Source organism: Salvelinus fontinalis, chromosome 8 (assembly GCF_029448725.1).
Source record: "Salvelinus fontinalis isolate EN_2023a chromosome 8, ASM2944872v1, whole genome shotgun sequence".
Lineage (NCBI taxonomy): Eukaryota > Metazoa > Chordata > Actinopteri > Salmoniformes > Salmonidae > Salvelinus > Salvelinus fontinalis.
The window spans coordinates 41,918,079-41,935,279 of record NC_074672.1 but is presented as its reverse complement, the minus strand read 5'-3'; the positions used below and the strand labels follow the sequence as shown (position 1 = coordinate 41,935,279).

At 47.4% G+C, this 17,201-nt stretch overlaps 1 protein-coding gene across 6 annotated transcripts in view; it reads right to left on the bottom strand.

Annotated features, from left to right (window-relative positions):
- Positions 1–16,923, bottom strand: part of LOC129861266 (brefeldin A-inhibited guanine nucleotide-exchange protein 2-like) — a 42,939-nt gene extending 26,016 nt beyond the window's left edge. For 2 of the 6 annotated variants that reach the window (XM_055932528.1, XM_055932530.1), the window contains exons 1-16: positions 16,497–16,920; positions 13,518–13,548; positions 13,082–13,205; positions 12,010–12,156; positions 10,902–11,081; positions 10,243–10,480; positions 8,187–8,390; positions 7,816–7,943; positions 7,491–7,624; positions 6,355–6,589; positions 5,933–6,032; positions 5,690–5,829; positions 3,690–3,798; positions 3,419–3,608; positions 3,173–3,284; positions 2,717–2,922 (exon numbers count right to left, since the gene is read on the bottom strand). In XM_055932528.1, the coding sequence (XP_055788503.1) occupies positions 2,717–2,922; positions 3,173–3,284; positions 3,419–3,608; positions 3,690–3,798; positions 5,690–5,829; positions 5,933–6,032; positions 6,355–6,589; positions 7,491–7,624; positions 7,816–7,943; positions 8,187–8,390; positions 10,243–10,480; positions 10,902–11,081; positions 12,010–12,156; positions 13,082–13,205; positions 13,518–13,548; positions 16,497–16,656 (2,438 nt within the window). In that variant the 5' untranslated portion in view covers positions 16,657–16,920. Of the gene's footprint in view, positions 1–2,716; positions 2,923–3,172; positions 3,285–3,418; positions 3,609–3,689; positions 3,799–5,689; positions 5,830–5,932; positions 6,033–6,354; positions 6,590–7,490; positions 7,625–7,815; positions 7,944–8,186; positions 8,391–10,242; positions 10,481–10,901; positions 11,082–12,009; positions 12,157–13,081; positions 13,206–13,517; positions 13,549–16,496 lie in introns of all 6 variants that reach the window. The other 4 variants (XM_055932532.1, XM_055932535.1, XM_055932529.1 and 1 more) reach the window with 3 other exon arrangements.
- Between the last annotated feature and the right edge of the window lie 278 nt (positions 16,924–17,201).

The window sequence follows — 17,201 nt, the reverse complement described above, 5'->3', positions numbered from 1 at the left end:
GTGGCGCATCAATATAACACGGGGGGGTGGCGCATCAATATAACACGGGGGGGTGGCGCATCAATATAACACGGGGGGGTGGCGCATCAATATAACACGGGGGGGTGGCGCATCAATATAACACGGGGGGGTGGCGCATCAATATAACACGGGGGGGTATCGCATCAATATAACACGGGGGGGTATCGCATCAATATAACACGGGGGGGTAGCGCATCAATATAACACGGGGGGGTAGCGCATCAATATAACACGGGGGGGTAGCGCATCAATATAACACGGGGGGGTAGCTCATCAATATAACACGGGGGGGTAGCGCATCAATATAACACGGGGGGGTAACGCATCAATATAACACGGGGGGGTAGCGCATCAATATAACACGGGGGGGTAGCGCATCAATATAACACGGGGGGTATCGCATCAATATAACACGGGGTTTAGAGCATCAATATAACACGGGGGGGTGGCGCATCAATATAACACGGGGGGGTGGCGCATCAATATAACACGGGGGGGTGGCGCATCAATATAACACGGGAGGTGGCGCATCAATATAACACGGGGGGGTGGCGCATCAATATAACACGGGGGGGTGGCGCATCAATATAACACGGGGGGGTGGCGCATCAATATAACACGGGGGGGTAGCGCATCAATATAACACGGGGGGTATCGCATCAATATAACACGGGGGGGTGGCGCATCAATATAACACGGGGGGGTGGCGCATCAATATAACACGGGGGGGTGGCGCATCAATATAACACGGGAGGTGGCGCATCAATATAACACGGGGGGTAGCGCATCAATATAACACGGGGGGGTGGCGCATCAATATAACACGGGGGGGTGGCGCATCAATATAACACGGGGGGGTGGCGCATCAATATAACACGGGGGGTGGCGCATCAATATAACACGGGGGGGTATCGCATCAATATAACACGGGGGGGTAGCGCATCAATATAACACGGGGGGGTGGCGCATCAATATAACACGGGGGGGTGGCGCATCAATATAACACGGGGGGGTGGCGCATCAATATAACACGGGGGGGTGGCGCATCAATATAACACGGGGGGGTGGCGCATCAATATAACACGGGGGGGTGGCGCATCAATATAACACGGGGGGTGGCGCATCAATATAACACGGGGGGTGGCGCATCAATATAACACGGGGGGGTAGCGCATCAATATAACACGGGGGGGTGGCGCATCAATATAACACGGGGGGGTGGCGCATCAATATAACACGGGGGGTGGCGCATCAATATAACACGGGGGGGTAGCGCATCAATATAACACGGGGGGGGTAACGCATCAATATAACACGGGGTTGTAGCGCATCAATTTAACACGGGGGGGTAGCGCATCAATATAACACGGGGTTTAGCGCATCAATATAACACGGGGTTTAGCGCATCAATATAACACGGGGTTTAGCGCATCAATATAACACGGGGGGGTGGCGCATCAATATAACACGGGGGGGTGGCGCATCAATATAACACGGGGGGTGGCGCATCAATATAACACGGGGGGTGGCGCATCAATATAACACGGGGGGGTAGCGCATCAATATAACACGGGGGGGTGGCGCATCAATATAACACGGGGGGGTGGCGCATCAATATAACACGGGGGGTAGCGCATCAATATAACACGGGGGGTGGCGCATCAATATAACACGGGGGGGTGGCGCATCAATATAACACGGGGGGGTGGCGCATCAATATAACACGGGGGGGTAGCGCATCAATATAACACGGGGGGTAGCGCATCAATATAACACGGGGGGTAGCGCATCAATATAACACGGGGGGTAGCGCATCAATATAACACGGGGGGTAGCGCATCAATATAACACGGGGGGGTAGCGCATCAATATAACACGGGGGGGTAGCGCATCAATATAACACGGGGGGGTAGCGCATCAATATAACACGGGGGGGTAGCGCATCAATATAACACGGGGGGTAGCGCATCAATATAACACGGGGGGTAGCGCATCAATATAACACGGGGGGTAGCGCATCAATATAACACGGGGGGTAGCGCATCAATATAACACGGGGGTAGCGCATCAATATAACACGGGGGGGTAACGCATCAATATAACACAGGGGTAGCGCATCAATATAACACGGGGGGTAGCGCATCAATATAACACGGGGGGTAGCGCATCAATATAACACGGGGGGTAGCGCATCAATATAACACGGGGGTAGCGCATCAATATAACACGGGGGGGTAGCGCATCAATATAACACGGGGGGGTAGCGCATCAATATAACACGGGGGGGTAGCACATCAATATAACACGGGGGGTAGCACATCAATATAACACGGGGGGGTAGCGCATCAATATAACACGGGGGGTAGCGCATCAATATAACACGGGGGGTAGCGCATCAATATAACACGGGGGGTAGCACATCAATATAACACGGGGGGGTAGCGCATCAATATAACACGGGGGGGTAGCGCATCAATATAACACGGGGGGGTGGCGCATCAATATAACACGGGGTTGTAGCGCATCAATTTAACACGGGGGGGTAGCACATCAATATAACAGACATTAAAGACGCAACATCCACACAGTATCTATAATTGAGGATATTCTTCATGACAGGTTTCCAGAGAGTGTATAAAACCTCAATGCCTCCCCCTGCAGGTAGCATACAGCCACTGACAGCCATATTCCTTACCCCTGGTTACACTCCAGATATCGGGCAGCAAACTTCTCCATGAGCCTGTCAATCTTCTGGGCCTCTCCTGGGAGCCGGAAGCCCTCCAGGAAAGCCCTCAGAGCAGAGACAAAGTCCCGGCCACAAAAGTCCAGCTGGTCCACATAGTTGTACATCACCTCCTTGTTGAAACGGACGTTCTCCCCCAAGTACTCCCCTACCTGGGTCTATAGAGAGGAGAGAGGAAATAAAAAGTTGTGTAAGAGTTTATTTTATTTAACCTTTATATAACCACGGAAATCCGTTATATACAACAGCATTTACAATGACAACATATTTTTGTACAAAGTAAAGACTGAGCACATCACAAAAACATCCTGTTACATCCTCTAGAGAGGATACTGAATCAAAGTTCTCCATGTTTGCCCAGTGATACAAGTTGGGTGAAGGGTTATGAGGTTGTGGTGAGGAGCTCACCGTATCCAAGCGCTCCTCTTGATGCAGGAACTGGGCGATTTCTTCCGCTGTGGTTCCCAGCATGCCTTGGTCTTGTAAGTACTGGACACCTCGCTTGGGCTTTTTGTTGAACCTTGAGAGATGGTGACACAAATAATCTGTCTACTACAGATATATCATATCATTAGATAGGCCACGAGACATCTCCCTGACTGATAGACAGATACAGAGAAAGTCAGAGGGGAGGACAAAGGGAGTGCGACTCACAGCTCAATGCCGTGCTCAATGACGTCCTTTTGTTGTTTGATGACCTCATACTGTTCTGGGTGGTCCGGCTGGGAGGACTGGACACTAGATGACACGGTGGAGTCCAGAGAGCTGACGCTGTCTCTACGAGACGCCAGCTGGTCGGGAAGCTTGAGCTCCGCACCCTCACCATCCGACGGCTGCTCCTGGCCTGGGTCACACACACACAACAGGGTCAAGACACACACCTAGTTGCTCACAGTTAGACACACACACAGCTCATTACACTCACCGAGGTTGGCCTGCAGGTTGGGGTTGACATACATGTCTCTGCTCCACTCCACCATGCATTTCAGAATGGACACCAGACACTCCAGGCCCTTCTTACGCAGACTCAACTCCTGGGAAAACACAGTACCAGTCAAAAGTTTGGACACCTACTCATGCAAGGGTTTTCTTCTTTATTTTTACTATTTTCTACATTGCATAATAAATAGTGAAGACATCAAAACTATTAACACATATGGAATCATGTAGTAACCAAAGTGTTAAACAAATCAAAATAGATTTTAGATTCTTCAAAGTAGCCACCCTTTGCCTTGACAGCTTTCCACACTCTTGGCATTCTCTCAACGAGCTTCCTGAGGTAGTCACCTTGAATGCTTTTCCAACAGTCTTGAAAGACTTCCCACATATGCTGAGCACTTTTTGGCTACTTTTCCTTCACGTAGCGTTCCAATTCATCCCAAACCATCTCAATTGGGTTGAGGTCGGGTGATTGTGGAGGCAAAGGTCATCTGATTCAGCTCTCCATCACTCTCCTTCTTGGTCAAATAGCCCTTACACAGCCTGGAGGTGTGTTGGGTCATGTCCTGTTGAAAAACACATGATAGTCCCACTAAGCCCTAACCAGATGGGATGGCGTATCACTGCAGAATGCGGTGGTAGCCATGCTGGTTAAGTGTGCCTTGAATTCTAAATAAATCACTGACAGTGTCACCAACAAAGCCTCCCACACCATCACACCTCCTCTGACCAAAGGACAGATTTCCACCGTTCTAATGTCCATTGCTCGTCTTTCTTGGCCCAAGAAAGTCTCTTCTTATTGGTGTCCTTTAGTAGTGGTTTCTTTGCAGCAATTCGACCATGAAGGCCTGATTCACGCAGTCTCCTCTGAAGAGTTGTTGAGTTGTGTGTTACTTGAACTCTGAAGCATTTCTTTGGGCTGCAATTTCCGAGGCTGGTAACTCTAATGAATTTATCCTCTGCAGCAGAGGTAACTCTGGATCTTCCCTTCCTGTGGCAGTCCTCATGAGAGCCAGTTTCATCATAGCGCTTGGTTTTTGCGACTTGCGCTTAAAGAAACTTTCCAAGTTGTTGACATTTCCCAGTTTAAGACGTGAAGGTCAGTCAAAGTAATGATGGACTGTCGTTTCTCTTTGCTTATTTGAGCTGTTCTTGCCATAATATGGACTTGGTCTTTTACCAAATAGGGCTATCTTCTGTATACCACCCCTACCATGTCACAACACAACTGATTGGCTCAAACGCATTAAGGAAAGACATTCCACAAAATAACATTACAAGGCACACCTGTTAATTGAAATGCATTCCAGATGACTACCTCATGAAGCTGGTTGAGAGAATGCTAAGAGTGTGCAAAGCTGTCATCAAGGCAAAGGGTGGCTTGTTTGAATAATCTAAAATATGAAATATATTTGGATTTGTTTAAAACTTTTTTGGTTACTACATGATTATATGTGTTATTTCATAGTTTTGATGTCTTCTATTATTCTACGAAGTAGAAAAAAGTCAAAAAAGAAAAGAAAAACCCTGGAATGAGTAGGTGTGTTCAAACTTCTGACTGGTACTGTACATCTCCTGTTAACGGTCCGTGTGGCTCAGTTGGTAGAGCATGGCGCTTGCAGCGCCAGGGTTGTGGGTTCGTTTCCCACGGGGGGCCAGTAAAAAAAAGTATGAATGTATGTACTTGTAAGTCGGTCTGGATAAGAGCGTCTGCTAAATGACTTAAATGTAAATGGTCGGTGACATCATTTACAGAGCTCAAAAACAAAGAAACAGATAAATGACTGAAAATCCAACCATGATTTTGTATATAATGTATAACTCTGTAAATTCCTCTGTCTGTATTCTGTCTCTAAATGTTGTCTATCACTAGCAGCACCATACCACCAGGTCAAATTCTGACTGTCAATGTATTTGGCGAATAAAAGTGATTCTAATTCTGACCATATTTGGTAGGTAACTACTGACAGGTCAGTGTGAGGTCACCTGTAGAGGGGTCATCCCCAGCTCCTGGCCACTCCTTCCCATGGCAATCTTAGACAGGTCATTCACCAGACGCTCAAAGATGTTGGCAGCGTTCAGGTCACAGTCGTAGTTCACATAGATATCCACCACACACTGAGCATCTGGGGTGAAGGGTTTGAAGAGGGGGAGGGAAGTTTAAAATGAGACGGGTCTAAATGAGGGTTGAGTGGTATATGGTACATAAACAGCAGCATGTGTTTTTACTTGCACATATCCGTGTCAGGGTTTGAATGACCATCCACTTGTGTTCAAAGGAGCTGGATGACGTTTCCAGGATGGTCAGGAAAATCTCCCTGAAGAACACCTGAGTTCGAGAGAGTGAGGAAGGGAGGGGAGGGAGGAGAGAGTGCGGGGAGGGAGGAGAGAGTGCGGGGAGGGAGGAGAGAGTGCGGGGAGGGAGGAGAGAGTGCGGGGAGGGAGGAGAGAGTGCGGGGAGGGAGGAGAGAGTGCGGGGAGGGAGGAGAGAGGGGTAGAGAGAGAGTGAGGGGAGGGAGGGGTAGAGAGAGAGTGAGGGGTGGAGTGGAGTAGAGAGATTTATTTTCATTCCCTGTTGCCTATTCTGAACTGAATGACAGGACTAAATAAAATCCCAGATTAAATCTCTATTTAACTTCTGCATCTCACACCTCAATCTGCATCTTGAGGTGGACTTTGAAGTGGGAGAGCAGGGTGAGGAAGATGGCGAGGGAGAGCTCGAACACCTCTGGCACAGAGGAGACACCGTTCTTGGAGAGGGCCACACACAGGTACTGCTTGATGGCGTTGACAAACATCTTGTGGGTGCGGAAGACAGGCCCCGCCCCCTGGAGCACAGACAGCAGCAGCTGTAGGGACACCACCTTGGAGCGCAGCTCATGAGACCTGAGGGCGCGAGAGAGAGAGAGGGCGCGAGAGAGAGAGAGGGCGCGAGAGAGAGAGGGGGCGCGAGAGAGAGAGGGGGCGCGAGAGAGAGAGGGGGCGCGAGAGAGAGAGGGGGCGCGAGAGAGAGAGAGAGGGCGCGAGAGAGAGAGAGAGGGCGCGAGAGAGAGAGAGAGGGCGCGAGAGAGAGAGAGAGGGCGCGAGAGAGAGAGAGAGGGCGCGAGAGAGAGAGAGAGGGCGCGAGAGAGAGAGAGAGAAGGTAAAAGACAGTGGAGAGGAAGAGGGGAAAGAAGAAGTTGGATAAAGGAGAGATGGAGGACAAACACACGGGAAAAAGCCAGAGGAGATGGGGGGTATAAATATTCAACAGTGTAGTATATGAATGTCTTGTACAGTCTATAGCCTCAGTTGAATATAGGTATTTAGGTTTAAAGTAGAACACGTTCCTCTTATGTTTGGAAGCAGAGATCAGGCTCAGCATTCGTCTATTCAGACTCCCAGCCTCAGGGTTTGACATTAGAAACACTGAAGACACTCCGTCTAGAACGTAAAACCTCCAGAAAACCTCAGGATCTTTTAACACTAGTTATATCAAGCAAGTGGCAGCTAGTTATATAGTCCTGTATTCGGGCCTGGTGGTCTTCTGTAGCTTAGCTAGTAGCGAATGAACTTTGCAACACCAGTATAGTTGGTTCAATTCCCGGGACCACCCGTACGCAAAATGTATGCATGCACACATGACTAAGTCGCTTATGGATAAAACAGTCTGCTAAATGACATTATTGTGAACAGAAAGCAAAAAAATGTGGCCTTTGTTTTAGGTGATGAGACCAATGGAAAGGTGAAGTTGTGGGTGTGAACAGAGGGGAAGCAAGGGCTGAAGGGCTAGTGGATGATGTCTCACTTTGGGTCAGGGGGTCCGTCCGCCAGCGGCTTCATGGAGAGCTTACACAGGGATCGGAACACCAGGAAGGCGTCTTTCTGCAGGATGTGAGAGAAACGAACAGCGGTCTGGCCACCCTGCATGGACTCGAAATCCTAAAAGACACAACGAGAAAAAAAAGAACTAAAACAGAACAGCTTTAACTGTACCATGCAATTGTCAATACATAACTAAAAATGAGCATAACTACGTATAATTAATAAAGGGCAAAAAAACATCAGGAATCACTGTTCCCATAAAACCTTTGATGTGACACATCCTCATTCCAAGATAAGAGATCACTCACCAAGATGTCTGTAGAGGACACAGAACCATGGTCACCCATAATGCCGTTCATCTGGTTCCTAACTGTCCTGGGTGTAGGGGGCGTCAGATCAGGGTGCTCTGGGGGTATGTGTGGGGGATAGTCCCCTGCTGTGTGGAGGGGTGGAACAGACCAATCAGATACAATCAAATGTATTTCATAAAGCCCTTTTTACATCAGCAGATGTCACAAAGCGCTATACAGATACCAGCCTAAAACCCCAAACAGCAATGCAGAAGCACACTGGCCTGGAAAAACTAGAAAGCAGGAACCTTGATACAGGTGTGTAAATGACAGACAAGCCCTGATTAACAAACTCTGTCCAGTCACTCCGATCACAACCAATTACTGACCTTGTGAAGTTTGGGTCTGTGGTTCTGGTTCTGCGGCCACTTCGTCCACCACATCAGTCGTTGGTTGCTCTGTTGGCTTTGAATCGACCTGCCCGACTCCCAATGTCCCCCTCTCCCCTAATTCTGATCCCCCTCCCACTTCATTCCCTTCCTCTACTGACTGTGTTACCGCTGGTGGTGTTTCTGGAAGTGGATCATTAAAAACTATTGATGAGGAAAAAGACCAAGTGTAAAATTAATGAGGATGATGTGAGCTTCAGAAATGTCTTACAATAAAATCATGATCTATGGCAGGGCACTCCAACCCTGTTCCTGGAGAGCTACCCTCCTGTAGGTTTTCACTCCAACCCTGTTCCTGGAGAGATACCCTCCTGTAGGTTTTCACTCCAACCCTGTTCCTGGAGAGCTACCCTCCTGTAGGTTTACACCAGGGCACTCCAACCCTGTTCCTGGAGAGCTACCCTCCTGTAGGTCAACTCCAACCCTGTTCCTGGAGAGCTACCCTCCTGTAGGTTTACACTCCAACGACAGTTGTAAATAACCCGATTCGTCTCATCAACCAGAAAATGATTAACATGAAGTGCGTGGGCCTTCCGAATGGTGCAGCGGTCTAAGGCACTGAATCGCTTGAGGTGTCACTAGAGACCCGGGTTTGATCCCAGGCTGTGTCACAACCGGCTGTGACCGGGAGTCCCATAGGGTGGAGCACAATTGGCCCAGCGTCGTCCGGGTTTGGGGAGGGTTTGGCCGGGGGGAATTTACGTGACTCACCGAGCTCTAGCGACTCCTTGTGGCAGTCTAGGCACCTGCAGGCTGATTTCGGTCGTCAGTCAAACAGTGTTTCCTCCGACACATTGGTGCAGCTGGCTTCAGGGTTAAGCGAGCGGGTGTTAAGGAGCGCGGTTTGGCGGGTCATGTTTCGGAGGACGCATTACTCAACTGTCGCCTCTCCCGAGCCCCTTGGGGAGTTGCAGCGATGAAACAAGATCGTACTTGAAACTGGGAGAGGAAAAAAGGGGTACATTTTTTTATAATAAATTTTCTAAATCAATTGCGCTAGATTAAGGTTGGAGTGTAAACCTATAGAACGGTAGCAGGGTTGGAGAGCCCTAGTGCAAAGCTATAGAACGGTATCTCTCCGGGAACAGGGTTGGAGAGCCCTAGTGCAAAGCTATAGAACGGTAGCTCTCCGGGAACAGGGTTGGAGAGCCCTAGTGCAAAGCTATAGAACGGTAGCTCTCCGGGAACAGGGTTGGAGAGCCCTAGTGTAAAGCTATAGAACGGTAGCTCTCCGGGAACAGGGTTGGAGAGCCCTAGTGTAAAGCTATAGAACGGTAGTTCTCCGGGAACAGGGTTGGAGAGCCCTAGTGTAAAGCTATAGAACGGTAGCTCTCCGGGAACAGGGTTGGAGAGCCCTAGTGTAAAGCTATAGAACGGTAGCTCTCCGGGAACAGGGTTGGAGAGCCCTAGTGTAAAGCTATAGGACGGTAGCTCTCCGGGAACAGGTTTGGAGAGCCCTAGTGTAAAGCTATAGGACGGTAGCTCTCCGGGAACAGGGTTGGAGAGCCCTAGTGTAAAGCTATAGGACGGTAGCTCTCCGGGAACACGGTTGGAGAGCCCTAGTGTAAAGCTATAGGACGGTAGCTCTCCGGGAACAGGGTTGGAGAGCCCTAGTGTAAAGCTATAGGACGGTAGCTCTCCGGGAACAGGGTTGGAGAGCCCTAGTGTAAAGCTATAGGACGGTAGCTCTCCGGGAACAGGTTTGGAGAGCCCTAGTGTAAAGCTATAGGACGGTAGCTCTCCGGGAACAGGGTTGGAGAGCGCTAGTGTAAAGCTATAGGACGGTAGCTCTCCGGGAACAGGGTTGGAGAGCCCTAGTGTAAAGCTATAGGACGGTAGCTCTCTGGGAACAGGGTTGGAGAGCGCTAGTGTAAAGCTATAGGACGGTAGCTCTCCGGGAACAGGGTTGGAGAGCCCTAGTGTAAAGCTATAGGACGGTAGCTCTCTGGGAACAGCACAGATCGATGCTAAGTATGAATACAAACAAGGCCAATACCTTGAGGTGGTGTCTCCTCTCTGTTCTCCTCTGTAGCAGCCACATCCTCCTCAGTCTTGCACTCCTCCGGTTGGCCATTGATGGTATTAAGGTCCGGTGTGCTGGCTGCAGGAGAAGGGGTCCCGTTGAGGTCTGGGGTGGAGTCTGACCGGGGGGAACCACCAGACATCTGCCCAGGGGAAGGGGATGGGTTCTGCTGGGGCAGACATAGTCTATCCTTCTCCTGAGCCTCTATAGCCTGTATAGATGCAGGGAAATGAACAGAATGGCCATGATCAACACAACTAGTCAGACCACCAAACTAACAGCATGTCAATACAAACCAATGAACCAGGAGACACAGGCTGTCCCACCCTGACTCAGGAAGGAGACACAGGCTGTCCCACCCTGACTCAGGAAGGAGACACAGGCTGTCCCACCCTGACTCAGGAAGGAGACACAAATACACTTATGGAGAAATTATTGAGATACAAGGAGTGTATCCATTTCTTGTCTAGTTCCTGAGTCTAGTTTCAATCCAGATATTCCATTCCCATTAGTCAATCAGCTTGCTCTAAGATAATACACACCAGCATCTATGATTGAGTCAAAGTGCTTGTTATAGACGACTGTGTGCAAATGAGAGTGATATGGACTGGTCTGGACAGTAGTACACTGACCGCCTGCGTCTCCATGTGGGTGAAGATGACATTGACCATCTGTGTGAGCGTGGCCTTGGCGGTGGTCTGGTTGATGAGGTTACGGCTGGCCAGGTAGATGTTGTAACAGGTACGCACTGTCAGCAGAACCGTTCCCTCGTGGATCTCGATGTGAGGGGAGGTCACTGCCGTCAGCAGAGCCTACAGGAGAACAGAGAGGGGTCAGAACTAGGAATGCACAATTCCGGGAACCCCCCCCCCCATAAAATCCCAGATTTTCCTGAAATCCTGGTTGGAGGGTTCGCAGAATCAGAAGGGAATAAGAAGGTTAATCTATAATTATTCCAACAAGAATTTCTGGAAAACCAGGGAATGTATTAAAAAGTTCCTGGAATTTTGTAACCCTAGTCCTGACAGACAGGGGACAGAGAATAAATACTGTCTTTAACTACCTTTGTGAATTATAGAAGAATTATCTTCTATACAGTATCTTTATATGTCGTAGGAATGTTTGTCAGTCCAATAAAACCTGTTATCAACCGTGATAATAGTGGCGGGCAACTTGTTTGTAACAAGACAGACTTTGGACCCTCAACTCTGGAGCTCCACTGCGGGAAGCTGAAATGAGCTCTGGTTATGCATCATGTCTACTGTAAGAGACGGATGTGGCACCAGATATATCTGTAGTATCACTATGGGGACTGGGATGTGGAAAATAATGGGCAGGAATTTGTTCTGAGAGGCAACTAGGAGATATATACACTACCAGTCAAAAGTTTGGACACAAACTACTCATTCCAGGTTCTCTTTATTTAAACTATTTTCTACATTGTAGAATAATAGTGAAGACATCAAAACTATGGAAATAACACATATGGAATCATGGAAACCAAAAAAAGTGATAAACAAATCAAAATATATTTTATATTTGAAATTCTTCAAAGTAGCCACCCTTTGCTTTGATGACAGCTTTACACACTCTCGGCAATGTAGAAAACAGTCAAAATAAAGAAAAACCCTTGAATGAGTAGGTGTGTCCAAACTTTTGACTGGCACTGTATATGTTCTGTATAAATAAGTAGCTATTCATAACAGGAGAGGTTTAAGATGGATGAGGTCCCTGCCAGACCTTGACGATCTGCAGTTGCACCCCCTCGTCTGTCTGTGGGCCCTGGAAGCAGTTACAAATGGTCTCCAGTAACCGGTCGATGAGCCTCTTCCCTGGAGCACTACTGTCAGAGGCATTGCCCGTGATGTGGCCATACGCAATGAGCTTCTGCCATGGGGAGAGGGGAGAGATTGTGGAGAGAGTGAGCATCTGTGGCATTTAGAAGGAGTCAGACATTTCTGAGGAGACACAACAGGTGTAACAACACTTTAAGTCCTCCACCATGTGGCATTTACAAGAAAAAAAAATCGAACAGACACATACACAGTTTACAGCACGTATAAAAGGTGCAGTGAAATGCTTGCGTGCCAGTTCCCTAAACATTGCAGTACAATAATTGACATCAACAATAAATCAAAAAGTCAGATAAAAAAATATGACACACAATAGGATATACAGTATAGAACTACATTATAATAAATAATCTGATAGGTGCTTATATTTCTCCTATTTCACACATGTAGAAGCATGTTTTAATTAGTATTAAACATGTGTGAATTGGAAGTATGTTTGTTGCATATCCCAACTCCCCTTGGAAAGTGGGGCCAGGGTCAGGGCCAGGGTCAGGGCCAGGGCCAGGGTCAGGGCCACACATTATCAACGGCGACCCTGGAGCAATTAGGCTTAAGTGTATTGCTCAAAGGCACGTCGACAGATTTTTCCCCTTGGGGATTTGAACTAGCGACCTTTCGGTTACTGGCCCAACGCTATAACCACTAGGCTACCTGCTTCTATGTCTAGTAAGACAGTGAGACAATAGGACAGTGAGAAAGTAGGACAGAGACAGTAGGACAGTTGAATAAACTGTGTATAATAGAACAGTGTGTGGTTGTGTGATAGGGACTTACAATTACCTCTCTCCCACAATTCAAAACAAATCACATTTTATATCATATGTACCGAATACAACAGCTGTAGACCTTACAGTGAAACACTTACTTACGCTCCACACCTGTTGTATTCGGCGCATGTAACAAATAAAAGGTGATTTGAATTGATGCGTTTAAGTCCTTAGATGTGTAAACTTGTGTACCTGTAGGCAGTCCAACGAGGTGCTGACAACGCGTGGGGACTTTGATTGACAGGCGAGCTCAAAAGGCAGTACATATTTGTCAGCTTCAATGTAGTTAGCTCGGGGCGGGACCACAGAGCCATCTCTGTAGAAAGGAGCCACAGCACGAGGTTATGACGACATGCAGGCTCAGGACATCACAAGCTTAATAACCACTAATGACAGCAGTGACTGCTTAAAAGGGATAGAGCATGACAGCTGTTTCCTGTAGCCTTCTAGTCGTTGTGCTAACACTAGATAGCAAAGGCTCCAGAAACTAACTTAAAAGTCCTGCAAACTGCACGCAGATATAATACTGCTAAAATATGTGTCACAAGATCCCTTTAATAAGTGCATCAAACCAAACACCTGTCCATGAGCTGCAGATACTTCTGGAGAGAAAGGGGTTTGAACTTACTTTTGCTTCTCAAGCTCAACTTTGATTTCATCTGTGAAGTGAAAAAAAAAAAGGAACAAGATTATTAAGGTCTGAACTTTGACCTTTAGAACCGATGAACGTGTTTCTATCTGTATTTTAGGCATAACTGATCATTAATTTCACTAGCATAAAAATACCAGTATCAACATCCAATGAATACAGTTAGAATTAGCAAAAACAAATCAACAAATGAAATGCAGTCATCAAACAACCTCAAAACCCATAAACCTCTTGCTAATGACCAAAGAAAATCTTATCGCCTTAACATTGGTGAAAGCTTTGGGCAGAGCAAAGATCCTGTGTCCGAAGCAGATCTGTCAGAACAAGCTGAAATGCACCACTGGAAGTCACAATTTTCCTTATCTAGCCTAGTAGGTCTAAGCATTAGCAATAGTGCATAGATACAAGGCCAGACGTGATGTGATGTGACCAAGTTGGGCTGTAGTATCCCAGAACTGCACATGCTGAGATGCTTGGCAACTGCTGACACACAAGACCCAAAGTTGTTCTCAAGACACCCTGTAGGTCTCAAGGCAGGCCCACGAGGTAGAACAGGGAGCATCGAGTACACCCTGTAGGTCTCAAGGCAGGCCCACGAGGTAGAACAGGGAGCATCGAGTACACCCTGTAGGTCTCAAGGCAGGCCCACGAGGTAGAACAGGGAGCATCGAGTACACCCTGTAGGTCTCAAGGCAGGCCCACGAGGTAGAACAGGGAGCATTGAGTACACCCTGTAGGTCTCAAGGCAGGCCCACGAGGTAGAACAGGGAGCATTGAGTACACCCTGTAGGTCTCAAGGCAGGCCCACGAGGTAGAACAGGGAGCATCGAGTACACCCTGTAGGTCTCAAGGCAGGCCCACGAGGTAGAACAGGGAGCGTCGAGTACACCCTGAGGAAATAGCCTACAGCCATTGTCGACTCAACTGCAGCTTGGCCCTGTGCGTCTTACTGTCTGTGTGATATCGGGAGGGGGGCGTTGAGAAATGAAGAGAGGAGAAGACAGAATTCCCACTGTTCGCTGCAACGATGAACATTAAAGTTGTGTTGTATAGTAAATATGAAAAAAGAAACTGCCGACTCTTCCAAGGCTCATCTGGGATCCATAAACAAACCATTAGCTGTGGAAGCAGCTTTATAGCCTAATTATTGCACCACTGGACATCTCCAGCTGCTCATCTCATCTCCCCTTAACAGCAAATAGAACTTGCGATGTAGTCTACATTTCATAATCTATGACTGGGGTTCCCAAACTTTTTCCACTCGGGCCCCCCCTTCCAGCATTGGAATACTCATCGAGTGATTCCATATGAAACCAAGACAAAATAAATACCATTATTTGGGGGATTTTGTCTGGGTTTTGTATGGAATCACGCCATTATAAACATGTTATCGGAGTAATGAAGCCCAAATAAAACTTTATTTGCCACATGCGCCGAATACAACAAGTGTAGACTTTACTGTGAAGTGCTTACTTACAAGCCCTTAACCAACAGTGCAGTTCAAGAAGAAAATATTTACCAAGTAGGCGAGTCAGTGTGTGGGGGTACAGGCTAGTTGAGGTACTATCCTGTACCCACCCATCATCATAAAGAATTTGGGCTATAACCAGGCAAGGAGGTTCTCCCGTCATAAACCAAACCACAACGGACGCAACATCCGTGCCAATGAGAAAAGTATGCAATGAACAGAGCCTAAGTAAACTGTTTAGTGTACAGTGTGCTGAATATGAGAGTCTATGAGTGGGCTGGGCAATGTCAATATGGGAGAGATTAATTTATTTGAAGCGAGCAAGGTCAACATTAACCCACCAGATGAATATGGTACTACTTCAGTACAGGGTTACCTGGCTGTGACAAAGATTCCAGTCGAGTCAATCAATACCTAACATTATCCATTCTGACCTTTGCCACCTAGGAAATGTGGACCTTCTCAAATAGTAATTGATTGCTGCTGATCTAGCTAGAAGTTCCCGCCATAAAGACGTAGGGTTTCAGACATTTTTGGAAGATTGGCAGGGACTCTGCTATATCTCATACTAAACTGGAAGTAATAATGACCATTCATTTACAGTAAAATGTCACACATTATCCTTAAATTTACAGTAAAAGGTATACAGCTGGAACGTATCCTATTCAGATGATCAAAGACAAGTTTACAGGATGTATCTCTCAACAAACACAAGATTGGGTGGTGTGTAAAACTAACGTTATCCCTCCACTGATCAATGGAAAAGAACAGACGTCCGAGTATCCTGGAGTTAATGTCTGGTTCACGTGCTAGTCGGAACTAGGAATTTCTGAAATGTCCCACTTGATAACTTGTTGTATTTAGGTAAAGGGTGATACCTAGTCAGTTGTACAACAATGCATTCAACTGAAATGTGACTTCTGAATTTAACCCAACCCCTCTGAATCAGAGAGGTGCGCTGGGCTGCCATAATCGATATCCACCTCTCGGTTACTGACCCAACGCTGTAACCACTAGACTACTTAGCCACACGTGCCGCGTTCAACAAATCCACAAGTCGGACATTTCCGAGTTTACTAGTTCCGACTAGTATCTGAATGCAGCATAAGTTGCCAGTTGATTTAGTTAGGTGGCAATGCTACGTGCTGTACAATGAATGGTCCAATGGCTAGGTATCACGTTAACTAGCCAGCCAGCTGTTAAAGTTGACAGTGATGAAAACATAGGACTCAGATCTATGACAAGGCCCCACTATAAACCAGCCAGCGTTCAAAGACTGAAGCGTTGAACATTATGCGGCGTTACAGCATAACGTCACACCAAACTGGCTAGCAAACTATAGTAGCTAGCTTGACAGTCAGGAGACCATTTCGAAATGAGTACCCAGTACTGTGTTGGTTAGCACGCAAGGGTTACCTAAAACATCGCATTGAAGAAACAAAACATGCCTATGGGTGCAATGTCCTGGAATAAAAATACAACTCACGTACCAAGTGCCACTTGACAAGCTTTACGCAGCTGGCTGTGCTGGCTCCGCTTCACCTCCTTATCCGATAGGATTTTTTCCAGCGCCCTAGACAGAAACATGCTCTTGGTTTTTGTGCTTTCTGCCTGCTTCTGGTGTTGTTGAGCAATACGTTGCTGTTGCATCTCTTGATATAACTTCTGCTATCTCAGGCCGTCATCTTCGGCCTGGCACTGCGTAGATGCAAGCGAGAGAAAGACTAACGAAACCGGGCTATCGGTGTCTTGTCGATTCACCGAGTTTGTTGATGATGCTAACTCAGCAGAGTCGCCATGTTGGTTACTACACGTCACGTGATTTTCAGCTGATTTTATTTGCCCGTTTTGTCCCATCTACTGGATCGAACGACTCCTTGGTTTTCCCACTAAAACCTTTACTATTTAACTTGGCAAGTCAGTTAAGAACACGTTCTTATTTACAATGACGCCCGGACGACGCTGGGCCAATTGTGCGCTGCCCTATGGGACTTACAATCACGACCGAATGTGATTCAGCCTGGATTCGAACCAGGGACTGTAGTGACGCCTCTTGCACTGAGATGCAGTGCCTGAGACCACTGCGCCACTCATGCTGATAATCAAAGTTTCATCATACACATTTCTTACAGACAGTATTTACCCTAGACGTAACTTAACTTTTTTTGTTGTTGATTTTGATTCTTCTGAAGGCA